This window comes from Paramormyrops kingsleyae, chromosome 6 (assembly GCF_048594095.1).
Source record: "Paramormyrops kingsleyae isolate MSU_618 chromosome 6, PKINGS_0.4, whole genome shotgun sequence".
In the NCBI taxonomy this organism is placed as follows: Eukaryota; Metazoa; Chordata; class Actinopteri; order Osteoglossiformes; family Mormyridae; genus Paramormyrops; species Paramormyrops kingsleyae.
In genome coordinates this window covers 18957591-18976543 of record NC_132802.1, presented here as the reverse complement: position 1 = coordinate 18976543, position 18953 = coordinate 18957591, and the positions used below count along the sequence as shown (strand labels likewise).

The 18953-nt window shown below is 40.9% G+C and overlaps 1 protein-coding gene across 6 annotated transcripts in view; it reads left to right on the top strand.

The window, feature by feature from the left end:
• LOC111840344 (plasma membrane calcium-transporting ATPase 2-like) overlaps positions 1-18588 on the top strand; it is a 64082-nt gene extending 45494 nt beyond the window's left edge. For 3 of the 6 annotated variants that reach the window (XM_023805065.2, XM_023805066.2, XM_023805067.2), the window contains exons 11-21: positions 4092-4333; positions 4781-5015; positions 6028-6207; positions 6875-6962; positions 7256-7362; positions 8502-8693; positions 8855-9068; positions 9305-9516; positions 10862-10969; positions 11541-11723; positions 14844-18588. In XM_023805065.2, the coding sequence (XP_023660833.2) occupies positions 4092-4333; positions 4781-5015; positions 6028-6207; positions 6875-6962; positions 7256-7362; positions 8502-8693; positions 8855-9068; positions 9305-9516; positions 10862-10969; positions 11541-11723; positions 14844-15155 (2073 nt within the window). In that variant the 3' untranslated portion in view covers positions 15156-18588. Of the gene's footprint in view, positions 1-4091; positions 4334-4780; positions 5016-6027; positions 6208-6874; positions 6963-7255; positions 7363-8501; positions 8694-8854; positions 9069-9304; positions 9517-10861; positions 10970-11540; positions 11724-12362; positions 13003-14843 lie in introns of all 6 variants that reach the window. The other 3 variants (XM_023805069.2, XR_002837387.2, XM_023805070.2) reach the window with 3 other exon arrangements.
• The last annotated feature ends 365 nt before the right edge of the window (positions 18589-18953 follow it).

Genomic DNA, 18953 nt, shown 5'->3' with positions numbered 1-18953 from the left:
AAATTAAAGAGTTAATGCGGAAACGACCTTTCTGGGGACGCAGTCGGGGCCTCGGGTGGCCCGCGGCTTCAGGAATGTGGAATGAGGGCTCTTGCGGTGGGGAGGGCATGTCGAGGAACAGATTTCGGTTATGAGGAGGACGAGCTGTAGAGGAAGTGCGCGTGCCAGGCCGCTCCCTACCATATGCTGTGCCGTGGCAGCGTGAGCGTCGACCAGTGAGAGGGCAGCTGCTCGACTGCGTCGCCCCACGTGGTACTGCGCACGGGCGGCTTCGGAGGAGGCCCAGTATTCGACGTGAACCTGCAGCTCCTTTTCTGATTACGTCTGCAGCTAGGATTATAGTCCACATTTTATGTTCCTTGTTTATGGCTACATCCTGTTCTGTGTTTTATGGATTTTTTTTGCGGCTTGTATACTGAAAAACATCTCCCCCAATCTCCAGTGCATTGTCCCAACGCTGGTTAAATAAGTGTATAATATTTCTTCTATAATAAAGCAATGATGGCAACATTCTTTGGTAACATCATTGCTGGACAGAACAGAAAACCAGCAGTAAAAGTACAGAAACCACCACTCAAACACAAATACCCACTAAGCCTGTATTAATACTGAAACATGTAGTAGTAAGATTTAATGCATTTAGCATCATATGAAGAAATACCTGTAGTTACTGTTTGTAATCATGGAGGGGCTCAAATCATTAGTTGTTACAGTACTTGATTCATCAGGTATGGGCTTCTGCCCCCCCGGATCTGGTTGGTGTTAGAGATCTGACTCAGTGAGGAAATGAGCAAGCAGTGGCAAAGTACCAAAGGCTAAGCAACTGACTCCAGAAGCTTTAGATCAGATGCATTGGACTCCACAGATACAAAGATGGCAGACAGCAACACTACAGCAAAGGGAAGCATCAGTGCCCCTCAGAAACGCAGTAGGATGCAATCTACTTTTTCTGCCATTTCCTGAAACGGGGGACAAGCAAGAAGTGATGAGCAGGCGGACTGCTGTCGTGTGTCTTTGGTGGTTCTGAGCAGCGCCGGCTGAAGCCCATGTGGCAGCCTAGGCAAGCTTCAGCAAAACTGCGGCATGGGAAGCAGAACTGGATTAGCTTTTAATTGCCAATATAGCTCAATAGCTAAAGCCAAAGAGCAGCTATAATCCAAATGACTAGGCTTTAAGCAGGATAAGCAGAGAGACCACACCATACTCACCACCATACTTGTAGCATACTACAAGTAAGAGTCCAGTGGGAGAAGCTGGTAGGTCACCAACAGAAAGACATAAAAAAGCATCTCAAGACATCACAAGCCGATCTACAATATTAGGTTCAGCAAGGCTACCTATAGGCCCTCCCCAAGAATGGATTAGGTGCATTTCTTCATACTGTGAGTCCAGAGACCTGGGCATCATAACTACATATAGATGGTAGAGCCTTACATAAGAGTAGGTGTTTGGTATATTGTAAGAGTCTCTGCTCTTTTCTGTAATTTACACATGTTCTTCACTTTTAGAAATGGGGTGTTAGGGTCCACCCCCTATATTCCGATTGTATTTCAACAATTGCTGCCCAGTGTGAATCTCCTTAATTCTGATCCAGCTCCATTTACTTTGGTCAGAAAATGGACGGCAGTGCACAGATTTAGGTGTTGGCCAGAATGATCCTACATGCCTTAAAGACAATGGCCATTGTCTATAGGCCAGTGGTTATCCGCTGTTTTTTATCCAAGGACCCCCTGTGTCCAGGAAAATAAGCTTGCCCCCCCCCCCTACACAGGTTACGATATTGCTTCTTTAGTATGCATTCTGCATGTTATTCGCCATCACATTCAAGTTGTCACTTTCTATTTTTAATCATTTAACTTTATCCCTGTCTTGCACTCTTGCACTTTCAGAATGCAGAAGATTAAATTAACAGACAAACAATAAATTTGTTATCCTGATTGCAAATAGATGAAAACAACTGCAAATGTAGAAATGCTGTGAGAGCTTTTATGATTATGATCAGTAGAGATATAAATTGACAATTATACATTCAGTGAACAGCAGTGTTATTTTTTGGGTACACAAACAAATTCCACTGAAAGTACCATTAAAATACTTTGTTTAAATCCACCAAAAGAGCAGAGCAGTTTTTCTTTGAAAACTCACAGCACCATATAAAAATATTTTGATTTAAAACTTGGATTCAATACAGTTAGATTTAGCATTATCATTGTTATTGAAATTCTAAATCAATTGATTTAGAGAGAGGGGTAGTATGGTGACTGAATGGGCAGCACAGTTGCCTCACACCTCCAGAGGTGAGAATTTGATCCATTCTTTGTGTGGATTTTATACACCAATAAGCCAAACATGAAAACCACCTGCCTAACAGTGTGTAGGTCCCCCTTGTACTGCCAAAGCAGCTCTGACCTGTCACTCCACAAGACCTCTGAAGGTGTCCTGTGGTATCTGGCACCAAGATGTTAGCAGCAGATCCTTTAAGTCCTGTAAGTTGCAAGGTGGTGCCTACATGGATCGGACTTGGTTGTCCAGCACATCCCACAGATGCTGAGTCTGAGGAATTTGGAGGCCAAGTCAACAACTTGAGCTCTTTTTCATGTTTCTCTAAGCATTTCTGAACAATTTTTGCAGTGTGGCAGTGTGCATTATCCTGCAGAAAGAGGTCACTGCCATTGGGGAATACCACTGCCACGAAGGGTGGTACTTGGTCTCCAGCAATGTTTAGATAGGTGGTATGTGTCAAAGTAACATCCACATGAATGCCAGGACCCAAGGTTTCCCAGCAGAACATTGCCCAGAATATCACACTGCTTCCGTTGGCTTGCCTCCTTCCCATAGTGCATCCTGCTGCCATCTCTTCCTCAGGTAAACGACGCAGAAGCACCCGGCCATCCCACATGATGTAACAGAAAATGTGACTCATCATACCAGGCCACCTTCTCCCATTGCTCCATCGTCCAGTTCTGATGCTCACGTGCCCATTGTAGGCGCTTTTGGCGATGGACAGTCTGCAGCTATGCAGTCCTACACTCAGCAAGCTGTGACGCACTGTGTGTTCTGACACCTTTCCATCAGAGCCAGCATTAACCTTTCCAGCAATTTGTGCTACAGTAGCTCTTCTGTGGCATTAGACTGGACAGGTTAGCCTTCGCTCCCCATGCGCATCAGTGAGCCTTGGACACTCGTGACCTCTTTGCCGGTTCACTGGTTGGCCTTCCTTGGACCACTTTTGGTAGGTACTGACCTCTGCATACTGCAAAAACCCCATAAGACCCGCCGTTTTAGAGATGCTCTGACCCCGTCGTCTAGCCATCACAATTTGGTCCTTCTCAAAGTTGCTCAGATCCTTACGCTCGCCCATTTTTCTTGCTTGAACACATCATCTTCAAGGACTGACTGATTGTTCACTTGCTTAATATACAATGGAACCCTTGACTAATGTCATTGTAATGAGATAATCCAATGTTATTCATTTCACCTGTAAATGGTTTTAATGTTATGGCTAATTGGTGTATGTTATATGGGATTATGGGTATTCTCATTCCTTCCGACAGCGCACAGACAGGCAATTGAGCGAATTAGCATCTTTCATTTGTGTATAATGTGTGCTTTTGTGTCCCCTGCAATGGGGCGGCATTTCATATAGGGTGTGGAGGATAAGAATGACCCCATATTGATATGGTTATTTTCAACAGAATATAATTTGAGGAAATTATACTGAAGTACATGGAACAGAGGGCTATTTATGTCCTTCCATTCATGTTACATCTCTTCTTTGTTTTGCCTGTGAAATCAGTGGAAAATTCCATTTCCATGCCGTCTACGTTTGCCTGAAATTGTCCAGTTTTGTGGTTAACTTCCAGCAATCGATTTCTTAAAGTCACAACACAATGATATTTTTATTGAATGACAAGGTCCCTCTAATATCCGTCTATTCCCCTAAACTCGGCGATTTGTGAGGTCTCGCGGCCTATAGTGTTATCGCAGTTAAATAGGAAGCTGGCAGCTCTTCAGAGGTAAACCAGTATTTGGTACGGTATAGTCAAATAATTGTTCACAAATGCATCATGCATCTGTCCGTGTTCCTGCAGCTCCCTGACAAGGAAGGTGGCCTACCTAAGCAAGTGGGCAATAAGACCGAATGCGCCCTTCTAGGCTTCGTTCTAGAACTGAAGCGTGACTATCAACCAATCCGTAACATGATCCCAGAGGAAAAGCTCTACAAGGTCTACACCTTTAACTCCGTCAGAAAGTCCATGAGCACAGTCATTAAGATGCCTGGCGGTGGCTTCAGGATGTTCAGCAAAGGAGCGTCAGAGATCGTGCTGAAAAAGTGAGTCTGCATGAGTGCGGAATTGAAGAGCCACTTCCAAAATTCACTCAGACCACCGGATACGCTTTCCAGAACATTTCTGTGGACTTTGGAGTGAGTTTTAGAAATTTAACAAAAGTTCTTCTTTGGATTGACTGAGTTGTGGTTCCCAAAACAGTGACATATGGTAAAGGCATCCTGACTCCAAGCAGTCATTGGCCGTCTCATCTCAAAAGCAACAAAAAAATAGACTAAATGAGTGTTGGAAATTTGCTCTTCAATTGTATCTTGAGTCAGGGTGCCCCTGCTATGTTTAGAAAACATTCCAGGTAGTCATTACTACGTTTCAAAATATTGATTTGTGGATCAGCACTGTGTTTGAGAACAAGATATCCTCTGAACATTTGGATAAAGCTAGCCCTGTGTTGAACGGCATTCCTTCTCCTGTGCTCTCACTTGCCCCAATAGGTGTGCTCAGATCCTGAATGGGGCGGGGGAGCCACGTATCTTCCGCCCACGGGATCGGGATGAGCTGGTAAAGAAGGTGATTGAGCCCATGGCCTGTGATGGCCTGAGGACCATCTGTGTGGCATACCGTGACTTCCCTGCAGATCCTGAGCCCGAGTGGGATGACGAAAACAATGTTGTCACCAACCTGACCGCCATCTGTGTGGTTGGGATTGAGGATCCAGTTAGACCAGAGGTATGGTCATCACAGATGAGTTAATCAGATAGCAAGTAGCTTTTAAAAAAAAAAAAACGAAGCAATGAAATTTCAGAGTATACTTTTTAAAATACAAGGAGTCTTACAAAATTTCCAAAAGGAGGTGTCTCTCAGTTCAATGAATGTGGCAAATATTACTTTAATGCCATCTGCTACGGTTCTGATTTCCTCAGTATGGGAATCATGTGAATATCTTGTGAAAACACTGATTAATTTTCATACTATATATAGGTATGTTATATCTTAATAATGAACATATATTTAAGCCAGATAATACTTTCAAATCAAGCCTTACTCCATGTTGTATCCTAAATCTATGCCATATTGACATGAAATCCAATATTTTTTGAAGAAACCAGATACATATACTGTATAATTCAGCATCCTTACGTTAAAAAAAAAGATGTACATTATAAAGAATTCGGCTTAACAGAACCCCTTGGAAAATGAGGTTGTTTCACAGTGTGTCCCAAGCAGCTTGTCTGCCCCAATATAACAATTAGAACCTTGTCTGAATTATTCAGTCCAGCTCCTCTTATCTCTCCAATTCCTTCCCTCCGTTCCTTTCAGCCTCCAAGGCTGCTGCTCTGTGTAGCTGTCAGCACGAAAACAATTCCCACAACAAAGCAATGAATCACATGCAATTTTTTTTTATTGACAGACTACCCACTGACCACAGGAAGGCTGCATCTCCATTCAAAGTGTTATATATATATTTCAAGTCATGTTCAGGTCCCCACAAAGATCCGTGAATGCAATCAAAAAAGTTAAAACGCCAAAAGTCTTGCATTTCGTTTGGTTACTTATGGTTAAAGTTAGGGCTGGGTAGGAGTTAAGGTCGTCATGTTGGGATTAGAGTTTTCCCCATACAAATGAATGGAGAGTCCCGACAAAGATATTATTACAAACCTGTGTATGTGCATGATAAGATAAGATAAGATAAGATAAAAGATAAGATAAGATTGACAAATATCTTGTCCTCCCCGTGCAGGTGCCTGATGCCATCCGGAAGTGCCAACGTGCGGGCATCACAGTGCGCATGGTAACTGGGGACAATATCAATACCGCCCGTGCCATTTCCATTAAATGTGGCATCATTCAGCCGGGGGAGGACTTTCTGTGCATCGATGGGAAGGAGTTCAACAGGAGGATCCGCAATTCGAAAGGAGAGGTACTTCCCTAGGCAGCGTGCGACATATAGTCTTTCCTTTAACCTAACAAACCTTAATTCAGTCACACAAAGCTCTGTTATTCTGTCTTGCAGTAACTATCCAGAACCTAACCTGACTAAATTCAGTTTAGCAAACTCAAGCCACATTGGGTGGCATCATAGGAAACCCTGTTGTCTTATACTTCCTGGATTCAAATCCCTCCCCCACTTCATGTTTGGAGATTGAATGTTTTCCCTTTTTCCTGTGGGGTTCTTTCCACAGCCCAAAGACATGCACTTATGTGAATTGGTGTTCTTTAAATTGCCCCTAATGTTTGTGTGCCTGGTGAGGGGTTGGCATTCTTCCTTGCCTGGTGTTCTATGCACACCTGGGATCGGCTCCAGCTCCTTTCCCCAGCAATTCTGTTCTGTTCATTGCTGACGCTGGGTTGTTGTTTTTATGGTAAAACCATGTCAGATAAAATAAGATATACAGGGAAACTTAATTTCAGCTAGGCAGGCAACTTGGCTTCTGCTTGAAAATGAAATATGTTGTTTTATTTCATATATGATTTAGTTTTTGTATGAATTTGTTGCTATATTCCCATACACACACCATTTTTATTGACAAGTTCCGGAAATTGAATGGCGTTTTTGATTCTAACATTCTGTTGGATTTCCATTGTAGGTAGAACAAGAGCGCATCGATAAAATCTGGCCACGGCTAAGGGTTCTGGCGAGGTCTTCTCCGACCGACAAGCACACTTTGGTTAAGGGTAGGGCTTACCTGGGTTGTTCCCCTGTTTTGTGGATGAATTGGAATGCTTTTAAATACTATTATATGTGGGATGAATATGATATGGATAGATGCAGGTTTTGAACTGTAGAAATAAATGTTGTTGTATATTTATTGGATTAGCGATTATGAATGATGGATGGATGTCATTGCCAATGTGATTGATTAGTATAACTTTGCCTAATTCTCCTTTGGTTTAACAGCATGTTTCTGTAAGATTGGTATTTGTGGTTTACCTTAATCGATGGTACAGCGATACCCTGTTGTCTGCAGGAATCATTGACAGCACCCTAGTGGACCAAAGGCAGGTGGTGGCAGTGACAGGCGATGGGACCAATGACGGACCAGCCTTGAAGAAAGCCGACGTGGGCTTTGCCATGGTAGGGAGTGGATCTGTGCTAATGCAGCGTCCTCCAGAGAAGATCCATTTCATAGCAAATCTTACATTCTTTGACAGTATAAAAAAAAAATCCCTTTCATGTGTCACGTTTTAAACAATGCTATTTATTGTACTGAATGCGAAACAATGCTATCTGGTGAGCTCTGGTACAGCTTCTATTATTTGATTCTTACAAATGACAAAAAAACACTTTGGGTCATTTAAAAAAAAAAAAAACATATGAAAAAATCACAGCCTTTATAGGACTCCATACACATACTGTAGTAATATACAAATTGGAAGAAAATACGTTTTTTTTTTCTTATTTTGGGCAGCAGTTTTGTCTGTGAATAAAGTGGCAGATTGTATCCTGGACATTGTGACTATCTCCATGTGGGGCCCGTTTGACTTGGGTACTCTTACCCTATGCATTTCATAGGCTTTCTTAACCAGCTCTCAAGCTTCACGTTCTTGGTAATGTGATGGACCATGAGTGCCCCTTGCTGTCCATATTGGGTAAACAACATTTCGGATCGGTAGCTCCATCAAAGCTAGAGATTTTTTTTTATAGAGGCAAAAATAAATAATTCTGCAAGATAGTTTTGCGCTAAAATAATCTTTTTCTGTTAGAGCTGAAAGGTAATAATTGAGAGGAGACATTGTGATTGTGCTGTATTTTTGGCGTAGCTCTTGTCTGTTCTTTCCCTGGGGAAACATCTAAGCATTCAGACACCTCATGGGAGAAAGATCCCCTAGGGTTTGTCTAAGGACGTCATAAAAACCTTTGACTATACTCTGACACAATAAAAACCTTTGACTACGCACTGACACAATATAAACCTTTGACTATACTGTGACACAATAAAAACCCTTGACTATACTCTGATAGACAGGACTGATGCTACATACTTACAACATCCCTATATCATGCAGTTTAGTCTCATCTGTATAATTTGATTTCAGAAGGAAAGTATATTATCTGTGTAAAATGGAAGCTTTGTTTACCGACTCCCCCTACAGCAATGTAGCTCTATCAACATTACTGGTTCTTGAAAGATTTATGAAGTCCTCTTATTTGAATAATGTGTGTGTTAGGACTTTAGCGTGGTTGAAATGACTGCTCTCTCTCCTCCCTGACAGGGAATTGCTGGTACAGACGTAGCCAAGGAGGCCTCTGATATCATCCTAACCGATGACAACTTCTCCAGCATAGTGAAGGCCGTGATGTGGGGGAGGAACGTGTACGACAGCATCTCCAAGTTCCTGCAGTTTCAGCTGACCGTAAATGTTGTGGCGGTGATTGTGGCTTTCACTGGGGCGTGCATCACTCAGGTACATGCGCAGATCACGAAAAAGGGGGACACCAATAGTTCCCGAATTAAAATATTTGATAAATCTGTTAAAGATCTATTTTTTTTTAAGTAAAATGGTGATAAATAGTGAAAAAGACGAGCTGAGGGAGTCACATGATCTGATGTTTGTGTTTGTTCTAGGACTCTCCGCTGAAGGCTGTTCAGATGCTGTGGGTGAACCTCATTATGGACACCTTTGCATCGCTGGCGCTGGCCACCGAACCACCAACAGAGGCCCTGCTGATGAGGAAGCCCTACGGTCGCAACAAGGCGCTCATCTCTAGTACAATGACGAAGAATATTTTGGGCCATGCCATCTACCAGCTCACCATCATATTTACACTCCTTTTTATTGGTATGTATAGGAAGTGTGGAGTACACTATGCATGTGACTATATGCTAAGGCAGTTCTCAACATGAAAGTGTCCATTTTTATCCATACCAATATATACCAGGTAACAGTTCAATCTATATGGCTGTACGATGTTTGTGCATGAAAAGTCACAAGGATTTACTATTTCACACATATTAGTAGCAAGTGAGTGTTTCATAGAGTAAAAAGTCTGATGTTCTGATGTTATTCTCCATCAGGTGAAGAGATCTTTGACATTGACAACGGAAGGAATGCTCCTCTTCACTCGCCGCCCTCTGAGCATTACACCATCATCTTTAATGCCTTTGTCATGATGCAGCTGTTCAATGAGATCAATGCTCGCAAGATCCACGGGGAACGGAATGTTTTTGAAGGCATCTTCAGGAATCCTATCTTCTGCTCAATTGTGTTTGGAACTTTTGGTATTCAGGTAACAAGGGTTGTAAAAGTAAGGGTACATATGGGGTGAGCAATATATACACAATGTACCACTCTACATGCAACACAAATGTGTGGTGAATATATATATATATCACACACACACACACACGCCCACACATACATACACAATCATTCAATACAAAGACACAACATGCAAACTGAAACCCAGAAGAACACAACATTACATAGGTGGAGAATGAATGAATGAGCAAATGAATGAATGGATGAATGAATGGATGAATGAACAAACAGATTTTTCCAGCTTGTATGCTTATTTTGACCACAAAGACAAGCCCTTGTTTACAAAACTACACACATGACATTGGCAACAAACAGGAGATGCCAAACTGCCACAGTTCTCTGTAGTTCCTGAGCTTCTTCCCATTACTGCTAAACTTTCCCTGTTTCTGTGCTGCTTTCAACCCATTAAACAGGGGTACAAATACATAACTATCACAAGCACAGCAGGACAGATTCCAGCCCACCAGGCCCCGCGGTAGCGCTAGGTTTGAGTACCTAGCAGAGTGGCCCTTGGTCAAGTAAGGGTTAGTGCATGACAAGACATGCATTGTACGTTTATAAAAGCACGGCTGCTGGGGTGAAATGTAGGGGGGTTTCCACCATGGAGTGAGTAAATGTAGGGGGGTTTCCACCATGGAGTGAGTAAATGTAGCTGGGTTTCCACCACGGAGTGAGTAAATGTAGCGGGGTTTCCACCACGGAGTGAGTAAATGTAGGGAGGGTCTCCACCACAGAGTGAGTAAATGTAGCGGGGGTTTCCACCACGGAGTGAGTAAATATAGGGGGGGGGGGGGTTTCCACCATGGAGTGAGTAAATGTAGGGGGGGGGGTTTCCACCACGGAATGAGTAAAGCGTGTAATGCATGGCTTGGAGTGCAGTAACCTGCTTATTCCACGTTTACTGCACATTCAGCGTCTACATTTGTACTTATTTACAGGGTAGAAATGCATTTATTAGTAGAATTACTTTCTTCTACCAACGATTAGACATTTTCATTTGCTTTCCATTACATTTTAAATTGTGTTCTACATCTGAAATTCTAAGTAATGCTATTTTAGATTATATAGTGCATCGACTAACTACTGTGATTTGCCTGGCTGGCACTAGGTGTGCAGTTAAATTAATTAAATTAATGAATGCGATTAGAAATTAACTAACATCCTTCTGAGATTTGAGAATACAACAGTGCTGTGGTATAAGTACATTTAATATCTGTGGTGTCACAGGGTGTAAAAAAAGTTGTTATTTATTGCTAAAACAGTAACTATAATGGAAAACCATTTCAGTGACAGAGCCCTTTTCCCACCTTCAGATTGTGATTGTGCAGTTTGGAGGAAAACCATTCAGCTGTTCTCCTCTGGACCTAGACAAGTGGATGTGGTGTATTTTCCTGGGCATGGGTGAGCTTGTCTGGGGACAGGTAGGTTTTCATGTATTCATTGTTCTTATTTAAACACATATGTATTTTGACCTCAACATGATTAATTGTTTACCATTTATTGTTATTTTCCATTAGTAAAACCAAAGATAAACCAAATGAAGTAAACAACCACCATCTTGTAATAACAGATTTTGAGGCCACTTCTGGATGGGCTCATGGGAGTTTTACTTATACAAAAATGTTCTGAGGACAGAACGAAAAAAATAATTGGTTCAGAGAGATAACCAATCAGATTGTAGAGGAGGTGGGTCCAAGTGACTAGAGGAGGTGAGACCAACCAGTCAGATGTCTTGATTCCGTCTCCTCTAGCTGCTTGAACACACCTCCTCTACAATCTGATTGGTTATCTCTCTGAATCATTTTTCATTCAATCATTTTTCGTTCAGTCCTTAGAACAGTTTTGGGTTAGTGAAGCGCCCATGAGCTAATGAATTAATCTTCTATAAACACGGACATATTTGCCAGTAGTATACAACTAACTATGTAAACAAATTTACAAAATTCACATTTTTTTTCTTTTTTCTTTTTCTAATTTGTATTCTTGCATAAGGTAATAACGACAGTTCCCACAAACTGGCTTAAGTTCCTAAAAGGGGCTGGCCGTCTTACGTACAAGGAGGAGCTTCCGGAGGAGGACATGAATGAGGACAATGAGGAGATAGATCATGCTGAGAGAGAGTTACGCAGAGGGCAAATTCTTTGGTTCCGTGGCCTGAACCGGATTCAGACTCAGGTAGCAGAACTTCCATAACCTTTGTTAATGTGGTTTCTGTATTATCATCATTACTCAAACTTGTTTAGATGATTGTTAGCCTTGTGGTTGTTATGTTTTGGAGTAAATATGTGTTTTTATTTACAGAAAACTCCATTTCTTTTAATCTTGGCCTGGATTGTGACATGATAAGAAATGGAAAATTGTGTCATGTTGTGTTTAAATGTTGGACATTGTCACACAACCTTGTTTGCATCCTGCATCCACGCATCCTGCCTCAATTATGCTATCAACTATGTAAGACTCTCCAATGGGAAAAAGCCTCCATGGCAATACAGAGAACCTCTGACTAAACTATTTCATCAATCTCACCATCATTTTCAGCAGCAGATGGCGGAAGGACCACAGGATTTCCATGGAGTAACATTCCGCTGAAGTTTGTTTTCTTAAACACTAAAGTAGAATGAGTACTGTGCAACGAAAGTTCTCCAAGTTCAGAGTTTCTAAGTTCTCAAAACTTCATAAACATTTTGCAGTAATCGATTAGACCTTTCCCTATATACTGAATCATTTTTGAGAACTTGTGATGCCACAACAAGGGAGAAGTCTGCTATCATTGTCCCACCTAAGCCACCTGTCTCACTTTGTCCTCCATTGCAGATCGAGGTCATGAACTCCTTCAAGAGCAGCACCTCCATTCAGGGGGTCCTAAGTCGGCAGTCCTCCACAACCAGCCAGAACCAGGATGTAATCCATGTGTCTAGCCCCAGTCATGTGTCCTTGTCCAATGCCGTTTCCTCCCCCGCCAGCCCCATCGTCACCCCTCCTAGCCGTGAGTCAGGGCTCTCGGTGTGTAACCCAGGGATGCCCCCAGCCCATGACGATTCTGACTTTCACCCTAGAGTGGAAACTCCACATCAGGCTGTGTCTAATGTCCTTCAAGTTCTCTAGTTACCCGGAGTCAGGGATACATAAATCTTTCAGTCTAATCTTTTAGTCATATTAATTAATTTCCATGCATCCATCTAGTAACTACTTGGTAACTACCTGGTCAGGGTTGCAGGATTAATAAATTAGTAACAAACAAATACAAAATTGAAGATCTTGAGCTGGGTGGCATTTCTAAGTAAAACTACAGTATTTAATGACATGGGTGTCCGTGGTTCCACTTGTCTGTTTTGCACTCAGTTCCTTCCTGTTCAGGAGGACGGGTGGTCTGTCTGAGTGTTAAATGTCTTTTCCCCCAGAGTGCTGAAGAGCTCTGCACTAAGGGTCTCGGCTGAAGCCCGAATCTCAGCTTGTGAGTCCTTCCATTCTTTCTCCGTCTCCCAGCAACACCCTCATCAGGCTGGGTAAACATTCAAGTAGATGCCAACATTATGAAACCCTCAATCAGACTGCAATTAGACTTCACTCATCATACACAGGGGTTTGCTGTGCTGAGCAGCTATATAGGGCAGGTGATAAAGCACTGAGGGGAAATACTAGGATCATCTAGGAGAAAGAAAATCAAGGTTGAGAGCAGGACCCCTGTAATTCCAGTGTTACTGTCCACTCTGCCATCTGTGTTGTTAAATTAGAGGCCATGAGTCCTTTGTTTTGGCAGTATCTTTGTGATTTATCGCAAACGCTGGTCTCTTCTGCATTTCAACATTGTCATAAATCAGAACTCCAGATTTTTCAGACTTCATTAACTTCCATCTGGTACAACTCAATAGCACAAAAAGTACCTTTCATGCCCTCAAACAGTAACCGTTTCATAATATATAGCTGGTCACAGCATTAAAAGACAAATAAAACACAGTCTTTTAGGTATTGAACCTATGCTATGTTACAGTGTCTTGAGTGAGTTCTTATTACTTCATTTTTATGTATTTTGAGAAATTACATTACAGTTTATATTACAGTTTTTCTTTATAAAACTCCTAGCTTTACTCACATTTTGACCTATAATAGGAAGATACAAGAAGCCATCGGAACAGATGAAGCTTGAGTGTTCCCAGCTTCACACTCTCATGGGGAGGGCGCTGCTGGGAGAACGACATATCCAGGCTTTGTCTTCCTGCTGTCTGTGTTTTCGTGTTCATCAGTGAAGTGGCGTATTGTCTACCAAGGGCAATCAAATGAAAAATGACCTTTTGATATGTGGTATTCCAGTTGTAAAAATGATGGCATGTCTTATTCTGCATCTAAAGCAGTGACTATATACATCAGCCTGCTTTAGGTAGCGTGGTAATTTACAGGTCATTATAAAATGGCAATGCTAACATAAATGTTTAATTTTTTAACAGATACATCAAATGCATTAATGAAATGCCAATTGTATCACAAGTGTTTCACTCACCTGTACTCCAGTCGGAGTCAAGTGAAGTGACAAATAAATGAAAAACTATTTGAATTTGATTTGAAATATTAAAAATGTCTATACATCTCAATTTTTCAGTTATTATAACTACAAATGTATTGACCAAATAGTCTGGTTTCCTGTAATTCCTATTAGTTCAAAACGAAAAAACATATCAAATTGTGATTTTTCATTGAAGAGTCCCTTCAAAATACTCGTCCAATGTGTTATTTGTGACTTTCTTTTGAGCTTGTGATCTGCATTCATTGTGTTTTGAAGATGTGCATTTTTGACATCTTTCAAACTCCTGTCTTCTTTACCTCTTTGGTTAATATACCATTTTCCACTCTGTCCTTGTTGAGAATCTTGGTGAACGATGTTTTTTCCTGTTCAAATGCCTCCAATGAATGTGAAATCTAATATTTTCCTCCTGCTTACAAATGTATCTCAGGACTCTCTCAGCTTGCATGGGCTTGACATCTTCTGGCATTCTTGCTAACATGGCTTGTCTCTAGGTATTCACCAAGGTGGACCTTATTATTAGGCCTACAAAACCGGTGATGCCTGTGGTGTCTTAAGTTGCTTATCTACAGTTTTATTTACTTTTTTATATATATATAATTTTTTTTATTTGTCCCAAGCAAAATGCTACTCGCACAATGAGTAAATATTGTGTGGGATTAATGACTACGGACAGTTTCTGGTGTCATGATTACCCAGAATCCTCTTTCTTCACAGCCTCACATCCCTTCCCCACTATCCCTCGTTACTGACAACAGATCATTTGTATCCCGCAGATACGTGTGGTAAACGCGTTCCGCAGCTCCCTCTACGACGGCCTAGAAAAGCCAGAGTCACGGACCTCCATCCACAGCTTCATGACCCACCCTGACTTTAGGACGCCAGACTCCCAGCCCAGCATCTCCCTGGTTGACACCTCGACTGGGGAGGAAGACCTGACCCTGAGGCACAGCTCCAGCCAGCTCTCATCACCTACCAAGAACATCAACCCCCTGGACAGCGGCATCTACCTGACCATCGACACCAGTCACTCTTTAGCCTCCTCCAGTCCAGGCAGCCCTCTTCACAGCCTGGAGACCTCCCTCTAGCCCTAACAGTCTGTGCTAAAATTAAAACTGCACAACCTAGGTGTGAACAAGCCAACACGAGTGCCAGATAAGTGTGAAGGTTGGACTGGAGCACTCCTTTACAGCGAATATTTCACGTGGATGGCGGGGAAGGGGGGGGGCGGCTGAATTTCAGTGACGTGATTCGGAAACCAAGTGGCGCGGCCGTTACCTTCTTCCCTTGGAATAAAACTGACTGTATGGATTATAAATTTAAAGAGAAAAACTCTCTTTACTGCTCATGCATGAATGTACATTATCACGTTTTATTTAATTGTGTTAGACTTTAGTTAGGATTTTATTATTTGGGTCTCTTTCAGTGGGAAATGCCCTGGACTGCACGTTTTACGGCAGCTTATCCGACTTAATTTGTCTGTGCGTTTTTGAGGGTCTTGTGCGGCATGGGCTTAGATCAGCAGTTTATTTCAGTAATACTTTGAGAAGCGTGCTAAGGTTGCAGGGCACAACTTTATCAGTGGATTTGCATACATCGGAAAAAAAAGAGACGTTTATAAATAACAATTAAAAATTATAGTTTCCATAAAGAATTCTTCATCGTTTATCGGCATGTTGCCTTGTTTCTGCTTTAGCAGCTCTAACTACTTTAACCTTTGTCCTGATAAGGATGTCATTTGTTTACAAACCTTCCAGGTTTAGGTGTTTAGGGGTACAGTGCTGTGCCGCAGATGCAGCTGGAATGGCTCAAGGTGTCGCATACCTTTGTAACGTCGGAGCGTAGGTGTTTTATTTCAAAATGTGTACTGAATTTGCCTGCTAATGTAGATATTATTAGAAGATAAAGGAAGCCAAAATATAATGAGATATAACAATTACCGTGACATCTTAGTGTAATGATTCTGAGTGGCTTCTTTTATTTCCATATACACAACTTAAGATTATTTTGTTCCGCTTTTAGTTTGAAAATTATTTTTATTTTTATTATTTATTTTTTACTCCGTGCGTAAAATGTATTTGAGATCAACCTCAAATCGGGAATCGGTTTTGAGGAACGTCGAACAGTAATTTTATTGAAATGTTTCCTAAATAAATATGCTTGTTTAAGGTAGTTATTTTTATTAAATTATATGTAACTATCAAAAGCTACAATGGATTCCTAATATACGAAAAACGTGAAAAAAAAAATGAAATTATTAGCTTATATGTATGAAAATCAAACATTGTGTTGAAATCGTGTGCTACATTGTGTATTGAGTATTTTATTTAATTCTTATTTTTAGTTTTAGATTTCTATGTTTCAGTTTACTGAGAAATTCACAATGGAATGTTTTTGAGAAAAAAAACTGCACTCTCCAGATATGAATGAAACTTTGTGGTGTAAACTTTTATGTGCAACTGTATGGGTTTTATCCCAGCTTGTCTTCCTGCAGTCACTACATACACATGCGAAGCCCTATGGAGGTCAAGGGCTGTTATCTATTTTATTGTGTATTTGTGCTCAAAAGGTGTTCAGATGATTTGCCTTGAAAAACAAACAGACAAACATGTGCACCAAGATGCCGGCAGCCACAAGGTATCAGCATCATCCTGACTCATAATCCTCTCATTAAGAAAGAGTGAAGAATTACACAAAATATGCAGGTCAAATTCGCCCTTGTTTTTACTTTGGACCAATCCTTGCATTTGGTTGTTACTGGACATCAGAGAAGCTTCAGAAGGGAATAAATTTTCTAACCTTTTCATGTTGTAACAGCGACGGAAGCATGTAAGAATTATATCATCACCCGTCCGTTTAAAGGCAGAGATGGTGAAAAAAGTGACCGTTGTCTTCTCTTTGTCGATCTTGTGTCAATGTTTTTATTTAATGTTATTTAATTTATTATTTACTGTCACTTTAGGTACCTGGAAACTACCTGTACTTCAAAACGAAAAACTCATCTTTCAAATAAATTGTATCGGCTACATGATATATTCCTCAGGAAACAGAAAACATTCTTGGGTAAAATGAATGCGCACAATTTACGCTTGTGTCAAAGCAGAGAATAAAGGTAATATTTATGTCCCTGATAACACCATTAATGCAGCTAATCTATACTGCTACACATTTTATTGAATACATTTTCCATAGATTTAAGAATGAATTTTAAAAATACATTCACAAACAGGTGATAAATTAACATCTCTATATAGGAACTTGGACTAGGTTGTCCTAGGTTGTTCGGTGTGTGCAGTTTTTCAGACACCTGAACATTTCTGTGCCAGCTTAGTGTTATGCTTGCCAAGATGATTTAGCTTTCTGTGTGTGTTTAATGAGAGCTGCACACACCGTGGTCTCGAAACATGAGGGCGAAGGAAGACTTCTGCGTGGACCAGGGTTCGGGAATTGCCCCGTTTAGACACCTGTTTATTTTAGGGTGCAGTTCTCAGTTACGCTTCATGCTTTCTGAAGATTCCAGCTCATTGCTTCTTAAAAATTCTGATCACTGCTTGTGAATCTACCTCTTAGTGGTTCTGTGTTTTGTTCTAAGCAACGTGAATATTGTGGGATGAAGAAAATACTAAATGCTCAGAGTGCATCTGGTACTCATGCACGTTTGGGCCGTGACGACTGCTGTTCCATCATGTTTTTATGATTTTTTTTTTTTTTTAGATATTCACTATAATTGTAAATAAAAACCTATGTCTTAGTTAATATAATGCTATGCAATAGTCATGCTTTTCTATTGCTATCCGTGAACCTTCTGTTGTGTTTCTGGAACTCCTGCGGTCTGAAGTGCAGTGAACATATAAACTTTGACTTCCAACTAAATTCATCATTTATACGAAATTTTATAATTTTTAAACAATTTTCTAGCTTGGGCAAAGTTGCAGCGTAGGACTGATGTTTGCCAACCTGTATAACACTCGGCATTATGGGCCAAAACAAAGAGGTAAGTACTCAGAACAACACATAACAATACTCTGTTACTCTATCTCTATCACTAAGAGTGTAGAGTAAGCATGCATAACCCGCCGGTATCTCAAGTCATGCTTATTGGTATTACTTGATGTCTTAAAATGAATTTGTCACAGCTAAATCTTTGCACTTTCTTCTTTTATCCAAAGCAACTTATAATTTTTACAGAGATTTCTACTGGTAGAATTGAGGTGGAGTACTTTCCTAAAGGGTACTTTGCTGACTCCTCCAAGGACTTGAACCAGTAATGGGTCCTGTTCCTCTACCTTCCTTTGTGCTATATGTACATGAGCTTATTGCCCATTGTCATTTTTATTGGACAGTTTCAGAACACGCGGATTAGATTTTGTCATAAACTGGATGTGTGATTTAGGACTTTTCAGGTTTATTAGTTACTGTACCTACAATACATAGCGAGTCATCAGCCACTCTGCCAGCAATATACTCTGTATAAGAAAATACTCATTATAATAAAATGTTTCTGTTAATTGAACACAATAACTGGAAAGGACAGCACGTTGTTTTATAAAGTTCATAAACTGTATATCCGTATTAGTCGTGATTTAATTTATGTCAAGCATTGTGTGGCATTCTTCATTGTTCCCTAAAGGTCAACTAGCTGTATGTTTGAAGAGGTATTCAGGGATTTGAATGTAAGGAAAGAGCATTCTCCAAGAAAATGCAAAAAAGCTAATTGTTGCAGGCATAACAAGCAAGTCCCTTGATCAAACAAGCTATTTTTAAACTGGCAATCAAGTGTATCTTGTACCTTAAAAAAAGGTAACGTGCTATAGAGCAAAGTGCTGCCAAGTACTGTGAAAAGGGCATATCCATCAGACCAGCTGGACTGGGCTGTTCAGGTCCGG